Source organism: Humulus lupulus, chromosome 6 (assembly GCF_963169125.1).
Source record: "Humulus lupulus chromosome 6, drHumLupu1.1, whole genome shotgun sequence".
In the NCBI taxonomy this organism is placed as follows: domain Eukaryota; kingdom Viridiplantae; phylum Streptophyta; class Magnoliopsida; order Rosales; family Cannabaceae; genus Humulus; species Humulus lupulus.
The window spans coordinates 126,368,160-126,384,878 of NC_084798.1; the positions used below are offsets into that span (position 1 = coordinate 126,368,160).

The 16,719-nt window shown below is 42.1% G+C and overlaps 1 protein-coding gene across 1 annotated transcript; it reads right to left on the bottom strand.

The window, feature by feature from the left end:
• Positions 1 to 1,098: 1,098 nt before the first annotated feature.
• On the bottom strand, positions 1,099 to 3,262 carry LOC133785445 (uncharacterized). The gene is made up of 3 exons (XM_062224677.1): positions 2,101 to 3,262; positions 1,678 to 1,808; positions 1,099 to 1,617 (listed from the first exon to the last, which is right to left on the bottom strand). Exons 1-3 carry the CDS (start codon positions 3,260 to 3,262, stop codon positions 1,099 to 1,101), a joined length of 1,812 nt encoding a protein of 603 aa, XP_062080661.1.
• Between the last annotated feature and the right edge of the window lie 13,457 nt (positions 3,263 to 16,719).

The window sequence follows — 16,719 nt, forward strand, 5'->3', positions numbered from 1 at the left end:
CCCTTGAAAACCCCCCTGCAGCCTCCCATTCATCATAAGAACATATGAGGTACCCCTGAGACAAACCATAACCCAGTTTATAAATTGGGTGGGGAACCGAAGGCTGATCAATAATCTTTCCAAGAAATCTCAGTCAACTGTATCGTAAGCCTTGCTAAGGTCGATCTTCAAAACACATATCGGGGAGGTGTTCTTCCTATTATAATTCTTAATCAAATCCTGAAAGATGAGGATATTGTGAGCTAATGATCTCCCTCTAATAAAAGCTCCATGATTAGAACTAATTAGATATAGAAGAACTTCTGAAAGTCTACTGCAGAGCATTTTGGAAATGCATTTATAGAGAGTGTTGCAGCAAGCTATGGGTCTATAATCTACCGCCCTGCTAGGAGCATCAGTTTTTGGGACCAAGGTTAACACTGTTTTATTAATCTCAGTAGGTATCCTTCCAGAATTGAAAAAATTTAACACAGCCACTGAGATTTCATCACCAATTTGCTTCCATAAAACTTTGTAAAAATCTGAGTTATACCCATCCAGACCTGGGCTCTTAGTACCCGGAATGCTGAATAGAGCTTTCTTCACATCAGCCTTAGTAAAATCTCTAATTAAACCCAGCTGCTGATCTATATCTAAACAAGGCCCCAATTCTATGCAATCTGTTTTAACAAATCCAGTAGCAAAACCAGTACTGCCCATAAAGCTTTTGAAGTGATCTAAAAAATGATGCACTACTGCATTATAGTCATCAATGATGTCCCCTTGGTCATTTAAAAAAGAAACTATCCGGTTCTCCTCTCTCCTTTTTTTAATGCAAGCATGAAAATAGGCATTATTTTCATCTCCTTTTTGCAGCCATGTTACCTTGCTACCCTGAATCAAGAAGCTCCTATATCTAGCATAGTGAGTTTTATAACAGATCGCTGCTTTCCTTTCTGCCTCCTGAGCAGTGACATCAAAGGGCAACTCTTGAGCTTTAGTTAAAGCTTCCTGATAAACACCTTTAGCTTGATGAAATTTTTTCTCAATATCTCTAATTTCCATCCTATTAAACTTCCTCAGAACATGTTTCAGACGTAACAACTTCTTAGTTACTCCCTATAAGCCTCTAGCTGTCATAGGCTTAATCCAATTTGCCATAACAGTTTCTTTAAATTTGCTGTGAGTAATCCAGCAATTAAAGAACCTGAAAGGTTGCACTCCTAAATTCCCAACCGTGAGAGTCTTAATGAGGAAAAAGCAATGATCTGAATAAACCTCCCAATGTAGCTCAGCAATGGAATTTAGCAGAGAGTCTATCCAACCTTCATTGATAAATGCATGATCTATTTTTGAATAGACCCGATCTCCCCCCTCCTGTTTATTAGACCAGGTAAAGTTTGAACCAACACATTTGAGTTTAGCAAGGTGAGAATGAGCTAGCCATGTAGTAGAATCAACAGTCTCATTTGCACTAATCTCCCTTCCTCCCACTCTATCATCAAAATTAAACACTGCGTTAAAATCTCCTACAACCAGCCATGGCATGTTCAGAATTGACAGGGAAGATAAACCCCTCCACATATCCAACCTCTCAGTCAACAAGTTAAACCCATAAACAAATGTAATAACCAATTCCTGTTGTAAACTAGAAAATTTAACTAGACAATGTATGAATTGCTGGTGTTCCAGCAATACCTGAACATTGACAAAGGATCTCCTCCACAGAACCAGTATCCTACCTTCAGTTGCCGTACTACTATAGTAATCCCAGCCAACCATCACTTTAGAAATCATATCTTGAACCTTATCACCCTTTAATTTATTCTCTAACAGAGCACATATACCAACTTTATACAACTTTAAGAGATGTAAAATAGCATGTTGTTTGTCTCTCTTATTCAAACCCCTTACATTTCAACTAAGTATGTTTGTGCAATCCATCAGGATAAGAATCAATCGGTACCCCACTCATTTCCCCTGTTAACTGTTCTTGAAGCACTTTAAACACATTTTTATCCCTGTCCAGATGTGAACTCACAGTCTTACCCTTGCTTTTAGAGGTCCCAATTTTCCTTGGAACTTCTCAGTTCTCTTTGTTTGCTGGAGACCGAGTCAGACCTTGAATCGGAGCCCTGTCCTGAATAGCAGCCTCATGTGTAACTGTTTCAGTTGTATTATTCTTTGTATCCACAACTTTAGGCTCCTCTTGAACCTCAGATGTCTCTCCTGCTTTGGCCTTAGTAACCACAATATCTGGAGCAAGATTGGTCGAATCTTGTTCTAGTTTGCTCTTAGTAACCCAAGCTTTTGTTTCAGTTTTCTTGCATTCTGCTGCATTATGGCCATAACCTTTGCAGGTCGAACACTTAATGGGAAGCCATTCATATTCCACAAATTGCTCCTGAATTTGTCCACGTTCATTGACAAAATGGATGATGAAAGGAGGGTCATCTGTAATCTCCATCTCAACCAGAACTCTAGCAAACCTTATCATAGATCTATCCTTTGTAAACTTATCCACCATAATAGGTTTCTCAATTGTACTAACCAAGACACTTAAGCAATTTTTCCCCCAATACTGCAGACCAAGATTTGGCAACCGAATCCATAATGGAACAGATCGCACTAGTCTGATCGAATCAAGATCTTGAGTCCAAGGTCTCACAATAACCGGCTTCCTATCAAACTGCACAATTCCATTCTCCAAAACAAAATCTCTTGCAGCCTCATCATTGAACTTGACAATGGTGAGATCCATGTGCATCCTCACTACCCGTTCAACACCCAAATGACACCAAATTCTTTTAACAAAACCTTCAAACACAGCAAATGGGGGATTAGCACCCAAAACCATACATATCATAGCTGAATTCCAATTCTGAGCCTGTTCAGATACCTCATCCAAATCAATTTGGGCTACTTTCTTTCCATTTTTCAACATGGGTTCCTCATAATGAAGTTTTGACGTTTCATTAAGCTGAAGCTTATCTCTGAGATTCACCCAATGAGATTGGGCAGAGGCTTGAAAGTCATCCTTCCCGACATTTGAATCCATGTCCTTAACCAACTCATCATCCACCAGGTGAAGTTGATTACCCTCTGTACTCGGCCCCTGCGAATTCAATCCCTGCTTTCCTTCCAACACAGGCAAAGAAACATCTACCTCAGTCTGTAAATTAGTCTGAATCTGAATGGAGGTTTCAGGAAGTATCGATGTTGTAATAGTCTCCTCAGTCCGAGCTCTAGATGCAGGCTTTCGAGTCACTTTCTTCTTCTTCATCGTGGAGAGAAGAGAGAAACTTCACACACCTATTCTTATGTTTGAAATTAATAACTTATGATAGTTTTCTAAAAAAAAATACCAATTAGCATTACAATAAATTCAGCCAGATCTTGATTTTTTTTTTTAAACTCCATTACCACATTAAACATATAACACAAGGTAACCAAATCTATTAAATCTTTTACTAAAAGGTAATTGATAATTTATCGAAAAAAAGTAATTGATAAAAAAAACTAACTAACTAATATAACTAAATACTAAAAGACATAAAAATGTATATATAAATACTAAAACATAAAAAATAATCAAAACATTTAAATGTAATCCAAAAAATGTATATATAAATAACTTAATAGTAACAATCTATTATAACAACAAAAACCAAATAATATCATATAACCCTTGAAATTGAAAAATGTAAGGGATATTTACACGAAAAACTATTTTAGGAAAAAAAAATCATATGTACGGATCACGAAATTATTGACATTTATACCATCTAAGCTTTTAACTTTCATTTTTATGGTGTTCTTTATGAAAATAGTCCACCAAGGAGCTTCGAAGCTTTTGTTCATTGACAACCTTGAACATCATTCCATTACCAACTGTGACCAATAGTCACTGCACATCCTTAGCTTATAAAAAATAATAATTTTGTAGACATTAAATTTTTTTAGTGTGTTAATATTTATTTAATTTAAAAATATATATATATATATTTCTTCTTAGGTTTATAAAATTATTAGAAAATAATAATTATATAAATATAAAACTTATTTATAAAAATATCTAAAATTTAATTTTAGGTATTTAAAATTACTTATCTTTTTTAATATTTTAAAATTCATTTTTTATTCAAATAAACATAAAATATTTACAAAAATATTATTTTATTTTTTAATAAAACTCTATTTTAAAAGCGTATATAAATTTGATTAAAAAAATAAATTTTTATTAAATAATTTATTTCAATTATGTTGATATGTAATAAAAATATGATTATTTTATTAAAATGAATTTGAATTAAAATTGAGCTCAGCTAATTTAAAAAAAAAAGAGTATTTTCAATTGATTGATTAAATATATAAGTGTGTTTAAACATTCATGAAATATTGAGAGTTTATTATTAATAATAATTAATTCTTTAAGATTAATATTTTGTAAGATTATTAAATTATTGTTATCATATAAACAATGGAGATGAAAAGGTCAAAGTGAAGAAAAGATATAAGCAAATAAATATATGATTGATTATGCATGCATGATAGAAATAAAGAAAGCAAAAACGAGAAAGACAAAAACAAAAAAGAAAATGTTTATGTACAATTCTACAAATAAGACAAAGAATAAATAAATAAATAAATAAGCAAGTGAAAGAAGGACATTCAGCTGCTTATATACATAGCACCCCGTTTATATTAGGAAAATTTATGTTATATGTAAGATACAATTTTTAATATGTCAACATAAATTATTATTTTAAATATATAATAATTTCAATTTTTTTAAACAAAAATACGTCTAATATTCAAACACTTATTTTTCTCTTAGTCCGAACTATCTCTCTCTCTCTGAAGTCTTTCATTGCATCACTCTCTCATTCTAATCCTGTAAATCTCAAAAAAAATATTAAAATTAAAAAAACAATCATCTCAAACAGACATTTAAGTGAAAAAATATAAACCTTCAAAGTTTTCGTCAAATTTCAGTGCAGAGCATCGAAATTACATCGAAATTGCATAAAAAAAAACATCGTTTTGGTCAAAAATCAAGTTTTTATGATTGCATCGCAACACTATCGATTTTGCATTGAAACATCATCGATTTTGCATCGAAAAAGCATCGTTTTGGCCAAAAAATAAGTTTTCATGATTGCATCGCAAGAGCATCGAAAAAACATCGAAATAGCATCGTTTTGGCCAAAAATCAAGTTTCATGATTGCATCGCAAGAGCATCGAAAAAACATCGTTTTGGCCAAAAATCAAGTTTTCATGATTGCATCGCAACAACATCGAAATACCATCGATTTTGCACCAAAACACCAACGATTTTGCATCGAAATTGCATCGATTTTGCATAAAAAAAGCAGCGTTTTTGCCAAAAAACAAGTTTTCATGAATGCATCGCAAGAGCATCGAAACACCATCGATTTTGCATCGAAATTGTATCGAAAAAGTATTGTTTTGAAAAAAAAAAACCAAGTTTTCATGATTGCATCGCAAGAGCATCGATGGTGTTTTGATGCTCTTGCGATGCAATCATGAAAACTTGATTTTTGGGGCAAAACGATACAGTTTCGATGCAATTTCGATGCTCTTGCGATGCAATCATGAAACTTGATTTTTGGCCCACATGATGCTATTTTCGATGCAATATCGATGATGTTTCGATGCAAAACCAATGGTGTTTCGATGCGCTTGCGATGCAATCATGAAACTTGTTTTTGGCCAAAACAATGTTTTTTTTTAATGCAAAATCGATGTAATTTCGATGCAAAATCAATGGTGTTTCGATGCAAAATCGATGATATTTCAATGTTGTTGCGATGCAGTCATGAAAACTTGATTTTTGGCTAAAACGATGCTTTTTTAATGCAATTTCGATGGTTCATATTTTTTCACTCAAATATCTGTTTCAGATGATTTTTTTTTTAATTTTGGTATTTTTTTGAGATCTACAAGATTAGAATAAGAGAGAGAGAGAGAGAGTGAGAGAGTGAGAGAATGAGAGATGTTAGAGAGAGAAAGAGTTCGGACTGAGAAAGAAAAGTGGTGTTTAAATATTAGGGGTATTTTTATCCAAAAATTAAAATTATTATATATTTGGGATAATAACTTATGTTGGCATATTAAAAAATTTCACGTTTTTATGTATATAACATGAAATTTCTAAAATTATTATTTTATAGCAAAAAAGTTATTAAAAGAAAATATATTTAATATAGTTGTACGCCTTAATTATCCACGGGCTATTAGCGAGCTGAGAAATTGCATAATTATATATCAGCCATGTGGATGACATGTACCCGGAGCTGCTGTTACCAGGTTCCACCTCTTTAGCTCGAGGTAACCAAAGGCTTACTAAGGTTACTAAGGAGTCGGGTCAGAAGTATGGACATTGCGGGCTAAGAAGATATCCAGCTCGAGGTACAAGCTTGAGTTGGCAGCTGTGACCCCTTATAAAGTCAACCACGCAATGTAAACGTGCATATATTAGACATCACGTGTCTGATATATCTCTGAATTCTCGGACACGCAGCATAAACGTGCGTGTTCAGGCACCTACGACTGAGTTGGGCCGTGCGACCCATTATCCTCCTTACCTATTGATTAGACCACACTTCATTTGTCAGGTTTTAGGAATTAATCATGAATGTAACAGAAGTGACATGATGGGTAAGAAGGTCACGGGATGACCCCCCTTGCCAACCCCCAGGTGCCCTCTCCTATAAATATGGAGACCCTGAGAGTTGCAAGGGGTTGGATTCTATTATGTAAAGAAATACCCTGAAAAGAATACCAGAAAGATAGCAATAATATTGGCTGGTGGAGTAGAAGGATTTTAACCTTCGAACCACCTAAAAAGATATTCGTGTCACCATTTTATTTTAATATCATTCGTCTGTTACGGTTCATTACTTAGCACTAATCCCACTCTCTTATTCTATTAATTATCTGTTGGCGAAGAACTGCGTCAACAGTTTGGTGCTTTCATTGAGAGCCTGTTAGATTGGTGCTATCGCAAATACCCAACCATGGTGGTCACTCGCTCAAGACATGGTAATGAGGCGGACCAACATGATGGGAAGGAGGCCCATCATGCCGCCATCTCCGATGATCAGAACCCTGAGGTTCAACAGCGGTCGGGCAAGCAGCCAATAGGCCAAGATGACACTGGAAGTTCGGCTCCCCGGCCACCAAATCCAAACCCAGATTTCTACACGGCGGTGGAAATGGAGAATGCACAACTGAGGAGCCAGCTGGCGAAAGCTAACCAGCAGATTCAAGAGGTGTTGGCCCGACTACCCCCTCTCACAACCGACGCTAACGTCGGAAAGAGGCAAGGCGAGACTCATAAGTCCTGCCAGGGTAATCGGTCCAGGCCTAGCCGGTCGGTCAGACCCCCGACATCAAACTCTATCCCTACATCGCACCACCGGGAGACCACTTTTGACGGTCTGAACTTCAACTCCTAGCTCACTTCCGCCCTCGAATGCGCCCAGGAGGGCTCGAGGGAATTCGCGAAGGAGATCCGGGGAGGGCTCACAGCGACAGCCCGTCCCGGCCAGCCGTCCTGCACCCCGTTCAGACCGCCGAGCGCAAGACCCGGAGGTTGGTAGAGCTGAGCGGCCTCGACCTAACCTAATCCTCTCTGATGGGACCAGGATTGCATCTTCGGTCAGGCATCCTCCTTCACCCATAAGATATCCGTCTCCTCCTCGGCCAGTCCGAGATATTCCAGCTTATGGGAGCAGTAGGAGAAATCCTCCTTCCGTCGGACCATCCCATCATAGCCGGGCGCCCAGAGAAGTCTCGGATCCTCATCCCCAAAGGAGGGCTCCAAGCTTCTCAAATGGGAGCTATTGGACCGGAAGCCGTCGAAGTGACCTTTCTGGCGGAAACCTGCGCCAACGCTTGAGCTCGGCGCAAAGTCCTCAAGCCACCCCGAGGGACGACCTCCGAGATCGTCTGAACTCTCAAAGAGGTAACCCGGCGGGAAACGACAGCCGTGCTCGCCCAAGGGAAGACCTGTCCGAGGTACGCAACAGCGGGAACATCCCATATAACCTATCTCAAGATAGGAGGGACAATAACCCGCCAAACGCGTACAACGGAAGGAAGTCAGGACAAAACCCTTGATCGCTTGGCTCAGATGGAGGAACTAATGAGGAAGCTCCTATCAGAAAAAGAAAAAGACGAATATGATTCAGGGGACGAACTTGAGCTCTTCGCCCCCAGCATAGCAGCAACCTCGTATCCACCTGGATTCCGTATGCCGCACTTGTCCAAATTCAACTGAGACGGGGATTCGTCAGATCATCTGGGTATGTTCAATACCTTGATGATGGCCCACAACATTGGCCCCGAGATGAAGTGTTTAATATTTCCCTCCACCTTGACTGGGCCGGCCAAATAGTGGTTCAAACAGAGTAAAAAACAGTCAATCAGCTCGTGGAAAACTTTCTCTACTGACTTCAAGAGAGCATTCCGAGCTTCCCGGGCTGCCCGCGTCAAGGCCGACACCCTGGCAAACGTAAGGCAGCAACTCGACGAGCCTCTGAAGGCCTACCTGAGCAGATTCACGAATGTCGCTGGTCGGGCCAGAGACACAGATGACAGCTCCAAGCTCATGGCTTTGAGGACTGGATTCCTCGTCGGAGGGGGACTCTGGAAAGAAATACAAAGGAAGGGAGTCAGCACCGTAAATGAATTCCTAAATAGGGCCCAGGGATGAATCAACTTGGAGGAGGCGCAAGCCTCAGCTGCAGGGACCAGCCAGGTCCCTGAACAGTCCGCTGGAGTGGGAACGGAGGTCGTGACAGCAACCCAGATCGTTACGCAGCATAACCAGTTTGGTGGAGGCAAGAGAAAGGGGAGCAGCGAGGGCAACCAGCACAACCCAAAGAAGAACAAGTCCGTAGAAAAATTCAAGCCGGTCTATGCATATTATACGGAGCTCACCCACTCTAGGGAGAACATCTTCCTAGCAAATTCTGCTCGCCTCCCTTGGAAGAAGCCGGAGCCGTTAAAGCACCAGAAGGGAAAGCGAGACCCTTCCAGGTTCTGTCGGTTCCACAACGACATTGGCCATAATACCGATGATTGTAGGCACCTAAAGGATGAGATTAAAACTCTCATCAGAGCCGGACCTTTGGCTCAGTATGCACGGAATAGAGTTCCCGCAGGCAATCCAGCTCCGGAAGTCCCGGTCAGTCAGCCTGGGTCTCGGGTAGATCAAGATGTCCCTCTTCCCATGATAGGAGGAAAGATCTCCACGATCTCTAGAGGTCCTCATTTGGCTGGCACGAGCAGAGGTGCCCAAAAGAGATATGTCAACGAACTTAAAGCTCACAACGGAGTGGAGTTTGTCCCCGAGTGGCATATACCAAAGCAGCAGCAGTTGGAGAGGCAACCAATCATATTTACTGAAGAAGATGCCAGCCACGTCCAGTTCCCTCATAACGAGCCTCTGGTCGTAATAGTTTAGCTCGCTAATCGGAGGGTTAGGAGAGTGTTGGTCGATAATGGGAGCTCGGTAAACCTACTGTTCCGGTCCACGCTGGAGAAGATGGGTTTGTCTGTCACCGAGCTAAAAGCAACCTCCATGATGCTATATGGATTCTCTGGAGAAGGATCGACGGCAATAGGAACGATCGAGCTGGTGATCACCTTGGGAGAGGGACCTCGGACAGTCTCGAAACTCCTCGAGTTTGTGGTCATCGATTGTCTCGCCGCATACAATTCCATTTTGGGTCGACCTACGCTTATAGCGTTTGAAGCTGTTACCTCCATCTGCCACCTCGCGCTGAAATTCCCCTCTTCCACGGGGATATGCACGGTCCGTGGTGATCAACTTGCTGCCAGGGAATGCTACAAAATTTCCATGAAGGGAAAAGTAAGACCCGGGCAGTTAACGATGACCGTCCAGAGTGGAAGCGAGGAATCTCAGGAACCTTTGCCTAATCCTGAGATTGAAAAACCTCAGAGTGCCGAAGGGGAAAATATCGTCTTAAGTGATGATATTGACCCAGAGTAGGCGAGGATAAGTCCGAGCTCCAAGCTATTGAAGAGCTCGAGGAGGTAAGTACTGATCCACAGAATCCCTTGCGGATGGTTAAGCTCGGAAAAATCCTCTGTGGCCAGAGGAAGGCAGAGCTGATCAAGTTCCTGCAGGAGAACCTGGACGTGTTCGCATGGTCTCACGAGGACATGGTGGGAATCAGCCCGAGTGTCATCATGCACACCCTCCATTTGTATAAGAGCGTGCCAGCGAAATCCCAAAAATAAAGGCGCTTAGAAACAACCCGAGTTGAAGCCCTAGAAGAGGAAGTAGCCTGGCTCAAAAAGTGCAGCTTTATCCGCGAAGCTAAGTACCCGGTCTGGGTCTGTAACGACCCAAACTCCAGGGACTGTTACGATGTGCCTTGTAAACAGTGCTAAACTCGCTAATCGAGTCATTTGGCCAAAATCGTGAACTAAGTATGATTAGCGGTTTAAGGATTAAGAACTTTGATTAAGATGTAACGTTTCACTAGAACGTTTAATATATACATTGGGATCCCGAAAATATAATTTCAGAGTCTATTACAGAAAATATTTACAATAGGCCGTTCTAAGCGGCAAAACGGGGTTTAACCCTAGTTCCACTTTAAACCTCGGCCGTGGCGGACGAGCAGCTGTATATGTACACGTCATCACCTAAGCTCTCCAACTCAAGGGTGGTCCAGCTTCCTCTTGCCTTTACCTGCATCACGTAGCACCCGTGAGCCAAAGCCCAGCAAGAAAACACAATAAAGCATGATATAATATCAACAATGATCATAATAACCATTCAGGACTATCAGTCCAAGCAAATAGGTGACAATAGCCAAAAGTCACAATAATGAGCATAGCTCCCTCTAGTCACGTGACGATAGGGTTACCAGGGCTTAACTGATAAGTGATTCTTTCATAAGTTTGATTAGGACAGGTGCATGGTGAATGGTCACCAACATAACCCTCCTCCCGACTCTAGAGTCGTGCTATGGACAGCGTCCCCTAGCCATGTGACAAACAGTCACCGGGGTCAAATACCTTGGCTATAAACATCTGGTCATAGACCAGGCAAGCACTTATAAGTTCTTCGACCTTAGGGTCGGTCCCGCATTAATGCCATGGAGCTATTCAATGCGTGATCATCGACCTTAGGGTCGGTCTAGCATTAATGCCATAGAGCCATTCAATGCGTGATCATCGACCTTAGGGTCGGTCTAGCATTAATGCCATAGAGCCATTCAATGCGTGATTCTCGACTTTAGAGCCGGTCCCTGACTAGTCAGTGTCATACACAAGTAAGTCATGCCACCAATCATATATCACATGTTCCATATCCATAAACAAGGTATTCAGCATGCTTACTGAACAGGTATTAGTACAATTAGGACCATGCATAAACACAGAGGCTCAAACTCTGAACAGTATCATACCCAGTATACAAGCATGTCCTAATCACATGTTTCTCATGCATCATACGCAGTATATCCAACAATCCAACATGCACCAATAGCAGCCATGCATGTCACGTTTAATAATCAACCAACATGCATCAAGAATAACCATGCATGTCATACTTAATGATCAACCGACATGCATCAATAACAGCCATGCATGTCAAACATAATAATCAACCGACATGCATCAATAATATCCCTGCATGTCATACATAATAATCAACTGACATGCATCAATAATAACCATGCATGTCATACATAATAATCAATCGACATGCATCAATAACAACCATGCATGTCTCATATACACAGGGTGCCGTTTTCTTACCTCAAAGTCGAGCTAGAACGATTAAAAGAACGACCCTTGAGAACGATCAACTTTTAGTCCTTTAACGGTCACCTAGTCATAACCAAATATAGGATACCATCAATAAAAATGATCAACACAAGTTCCCAAACCAATATCTAGCCTCCGGGACATCAATCCCCACTTAACTAAGTAGTAGGATCAACCCCGAGGCCTATGGTAAGCATCCCCAAGCTAAAAACACAATTTTGGTCAAATCTGTCCTGATGGGCCGCGGCTCACCATAGCCATGCCGCAGCTCATCTCCCTGACAGAGGCATATTTGCCTCAGAAGCCACCTTAGGCCGCGGCACATAAAAGCCAGGCCGCGGCTCATTACCCAGATCAGCCAAAAATCAGCAGCGCACCAACTCGACCCCCCTGCGTTTTCCCTTAGAACCAAGCCTTCAAACCAGCTCCAAACCTTCTCCAAACACCCAATTAAACCTCTAAACATCACCCATAACTCCCCCTCATCAAAACCCAACCAAACATACACAAAAACTCCCCCTTGATTCCCACTTTCTACATCAAAAACCTTAAGTTGAAAACCAAAAGGAAAAACAGAGCATAACCTAAATTCAATGGCTAGAACTCACCTTAAAAACGATTTTGAGTCCCCTTAAATGTCTGAATCAAGTTCCCTAACTCCCACCTTTGATCTCCTAGCTCAACTCCTCAAAATGGCTTTCAAAATTCAAAGAAAGGATGAAGGAAGAAGCTTGTACGGGAGAGAAAGGGAGAGATGAGGATAGGCTCTATTTTATTATCATTCCACAGCCTTCTAAAATTCCCAAGGCTGATATAAATCCTTAAGGTCAAAAGACCATAATGCCCTTAAGCCAAATAAATCCCTCTAAAAGCTTCCGAGGGTAAAACCGTCCTTTCCCGCCTATCTCGTTAATTATAATTAACGCTCTCCAATTCCCGCTATTCTCAATATTCCCAAATACCAATAAATCATATCCCATTACCCTTTAATTCCCGGTAATGCTCTAATCATTAAATTCACCCTGAGACTCACCCTGAGCCCCGAACTTAAACCCGTTATGACTAGACCGAACACTTACATCTCATGATCGTCTCATGTCGAATAGCTCGAACCAATCCACCTTATAATGTGGCTATATTAGTTAATCACAATCACGCACCCAAAATATACAATTACGCCCACAGTGGCCAAATTACCAAAATACCCTTATAATAGTAAATACTCCCATATGCATGCATCCACCCTCATATAATAATATAATTCACTTAAACATGCATTTAATCATTAAATACTATAATAAATCAATTATGGCCCTCCCGGCCTCTTAATCAAGGTCCTAAACCTCATTAGGAAATTTGGGGCATTACAGGGTCGCTAATCCTGTGTTGATCCCGAAGCCCAACGGGAAATGGCGGACCTGCATCGACTTCTCCGATCTGAACAAAGCTTGCCCCAAAGACTGTTTTCCCTTGCCAAGGATCGACCAATTGGTGGACGCCACGGCGGGGCACGAGCTCATGTCCTTTATGGATGCGTACTCGGGCTATAATCAGAACGTCATGAATCTAGCGGACCAGGAGCACACTAGCTTCATGACCACAACTAACGTCTATTGTTACAAAGTCATGCCGTTCGGGCTGAAGAACGCCGGAGCTACATACCAGAGATTGGTGAATAGGATGTTTGCCAACCAGATCGGGAAGAACATGGAAGTGTACGTTGAAGACATGCTGGTCAAGTCAAAAACTGCCAGTAACCATTTTTCCAACCTGGGAGAATGCTTCAAGATACTAAGAGAATACGACATGAGGCTTAACTCGTAGAAGTGCACTTTCGGGGTCACATCTGGAAAATTCCTGGGTTTCATTGTTAACACCAGAGGAATCGAGGCAAACCGCGATAAGATCAAGTCGTTGCTCGAGCTGTCCTCACCTCGGTCGCGAAAGGACGTTCAAGGCCTAACAGGAAGGGTGGCGGCCCTCAATCGGTTTATTTCTAAATCCACCGAAAAGTGCCTGCCATTCTACAACCTGCTCCGGGGGAATAAGAAGTTCGAATGGACAGAGGAGTGTGAACGTGCCTTCCTTGACCTGAAAGCACATCTAGCCGAGTTGCCTGTATTGTCCAAACCAACGGCAGGAGAGCCTCTTTTCCTTTACCTAGCTGTCACAGAAGATGCGGCTAGTGCCGTGTTGGTCCGAGAAGAAGACCGGGTTCAAAAACCAGTCTATTACATCAGCAAGAGGCTTCTCGGAGCTGAGTCCCGATATTCGATGATGGAAAAGATGGCTTTCTGTCTCATCACGGCCTCTCGAAAGCTCAAGCCGTATTTCCAATCCCACTCAATACACGTCATAACCGATCAACCTTTAAGGCAGGTTTTGCAAAAACCTGAAGCATCGGGACGTGTGTTGAAGTGGGCTATTGAGCTCATCCAGTTCAAAATTTTGTACACTCCGCGAACTGTAATAAAAAGCCAGGCCCTAGCTAATTTTGTGGCAGAATGCACAGGATTCCGAGAAGATCCTGTGGAAGATTCACCCCAGGCCACCTCGGCCCAGGCGTCATGGAAGGTCTTCGTAGATGGCTCGTCTAATGAGAACGCCTCTGGGGTTGGAATCATTTTGGTATCCCCGGAAGGACATAGATTCCACTCGGTGTTGAGATTCGGATTCAAGGCATCCAACAACGAGGCCGAATACGAAGCGTTACTGGCTGGGCTAAGGGTGGCCCAGGAGCTGAAGGCCAGCTCCGTTCAGTGTTTCAGCGATTCCCAGCTCGTGGTAAACTAGGTGCTAGGTGAATACCAAGCACGGGGAACCAAGATGGTCGCTTACCTGGCCAAGGTAAAAGTTGAGCTGTCTGCATTTGAACGGGGCTCAATCGAGCAGATACCTCGGGAGTAGAATGCCCACGCAGATGCCCTCGCAAAGCTCGCTACCTCCGGGGAGACGGACACTTTGGGGTTAGTACCGGTAGAGTTCTTGGAGAAACCAAGCATAGAAGTCGGGGCGGAGGTCGAGATGATCGACGCCAGATCGACCTGGATGACCCCCATCTTCGAATATCTCACCAAAGGAAAGTTACCTGAAGAGCGTAATGACGCACGACAGGTACTTTACCAAGCCCCAAGGTATACGGTGGTAGATGGGATGCTATACTGGCGTGGGCACTCTCTACCCCTCCTACGATGTGTTCTGTCAGGCGAAGCAAAGACCATTTTACAAGAAGTGCATGAGGGTTTTTACGGAGATCACACCGGGGGGCAAAGCTTGGCCCTGAAGGTCTTAAGGCAAGGATATTACTGGCCCATTCTGTCGAAGGACTCGATCTCTTATGTCAAGAAATGTGACAAGTGCCAGCGATTTTCCACAGTTGCCCGAGCTCCACCAGTCGAGCTGAAGATGATCTCGTCCCTGTGGCCATTCACGGTCTGGGGAATCGACTTGGTTGGCGCCCTCCCTACTGGAAAGGGAGGGGTCCGTTACGCAGTGGTAGCTATCGACTACTTCACCAAGTGGGCAGAGGCAGAACCCTTGGCAACAATCACTTCAAAGAGAGTCCTCGACTTCATGGTCAAAAGCATTATCTGCCGGTTCGGGCTACCAAAGAAGATCGTATCAGACAATGGAACGCAGTTTGATAGCGACCTCTTCACTGAATTCTGTGAGAGGCACGACATTGTAAAGAGCTTCTCCTCCGTGGCCTATCCCCAGGCGAATGGGCATGTCGAGGCCGTCAATAAGAAGCTAAAGGAGAGCCTTAAGAAGAGACTGGACGAAGCCAAGGGGGTCTGGCCAGAACAGCTCCCCCAGGTACTGTGGGTATACCGGACCTCGCATCGAACTCCGACAGGTCATACTCCTTTCTCCCTAGCTTTCGAGAGTGAGGCGGCCCTTCCTGTCGAAGTAAAGGTAGCCTCGCATAGAGTCCAGGCGTATGACCATGACCGCAATCACGAACTGCTCTGCGCGTCCCTCGACCTGATTGATAAAAGATGAGAAGATTCACAGCTCCAGCTTGCGCATTACCAGCAAAAGATCACTCGTTATTTCAACTCAAAGGTCAGAAAACGTGCCTTTGGCATTGGCGACCTGGTCCTCAGGAGAGTCTTCTTAGCCAGTAAAGATCCCAAAGATGGAGTATTGGGACTGAACTGGGAAGGGCCATACCAAATAATCGAGGTCATAAAGGAAGGAACCTACAAGTTAGCTCGGCTTAATGGAGGGGCAGTCCCACGAGCTTGGAACGCAATCCATTTGAAGAAATATTATTAGTGATACCCTTGTAAGGCTTAATCAAAAAGGCCATCTTTTGTTTATTAAGCAATGGGAATTAAATCTTTTTCCATTATTGTGTATATTTGTGGATGTAATCTCAAGTAACCACGAAAGACCCTTTCCTAATTACTTGGGGGGCATACAGTGCCTGGATACAACTAGGTCATCTTAAAGACTTAGAAGTTAATTCAAATCGATTGATCGATGTTTTTCTTAAAAAGCACGAGATATTGATAAATGATTAACGCAAACTAAGTCGCATCCTGGATATAACCGGGTCATCCTAAAAAACTTAGAAGTTAATTCAAAATCGATTGATCATTGTTTTTTCTTAAAAAGCATGAGATATCAATAAAGGATTAACGCGGACTAAGTTTTCAAATTAACGTCTTGGATATAACCAGGTCCTAAAACTTAGAAGTTAATCCAAATTGATTGATCGGTGTTCTTAAAAAGCACGAGATATTAATAAAGGATTAACGCGAACTAAGTTTTCAAATTAACATCCTGGATATAACCAAGTCCTAAAACTTAGAAGTTAATCCAAATTGATTGATCGGTGTTCTTAAAAAGCACGAGATATTAATAAAGGATTAATGCGAACTAAGTTTTCAAATTAACGTCCT

Coding starts and splice junctions, on each gene's coding strand:
- LOC133785445 (XM_062224677.1), bottom strand. CDS start 3,262: ATGAAGAAGAAGAAAGTGACTCGAAAGCCTGCATCTAGAGCTCGGACT. Junction 1,809..2,100: donor GGACAGGGCTCCGATTCAAG/GTCTGACTCGGT, acceptor GTGCTCTGTTAG/AGAATAAATTAAAGGGTGAT. Junction 1,618..1,677: donor GATCCTTTGTCAATGTTCAG/GTATTGCTGGAA, acceptor AGTTTACAACAG/GAATTGGTTATTACATTTGT.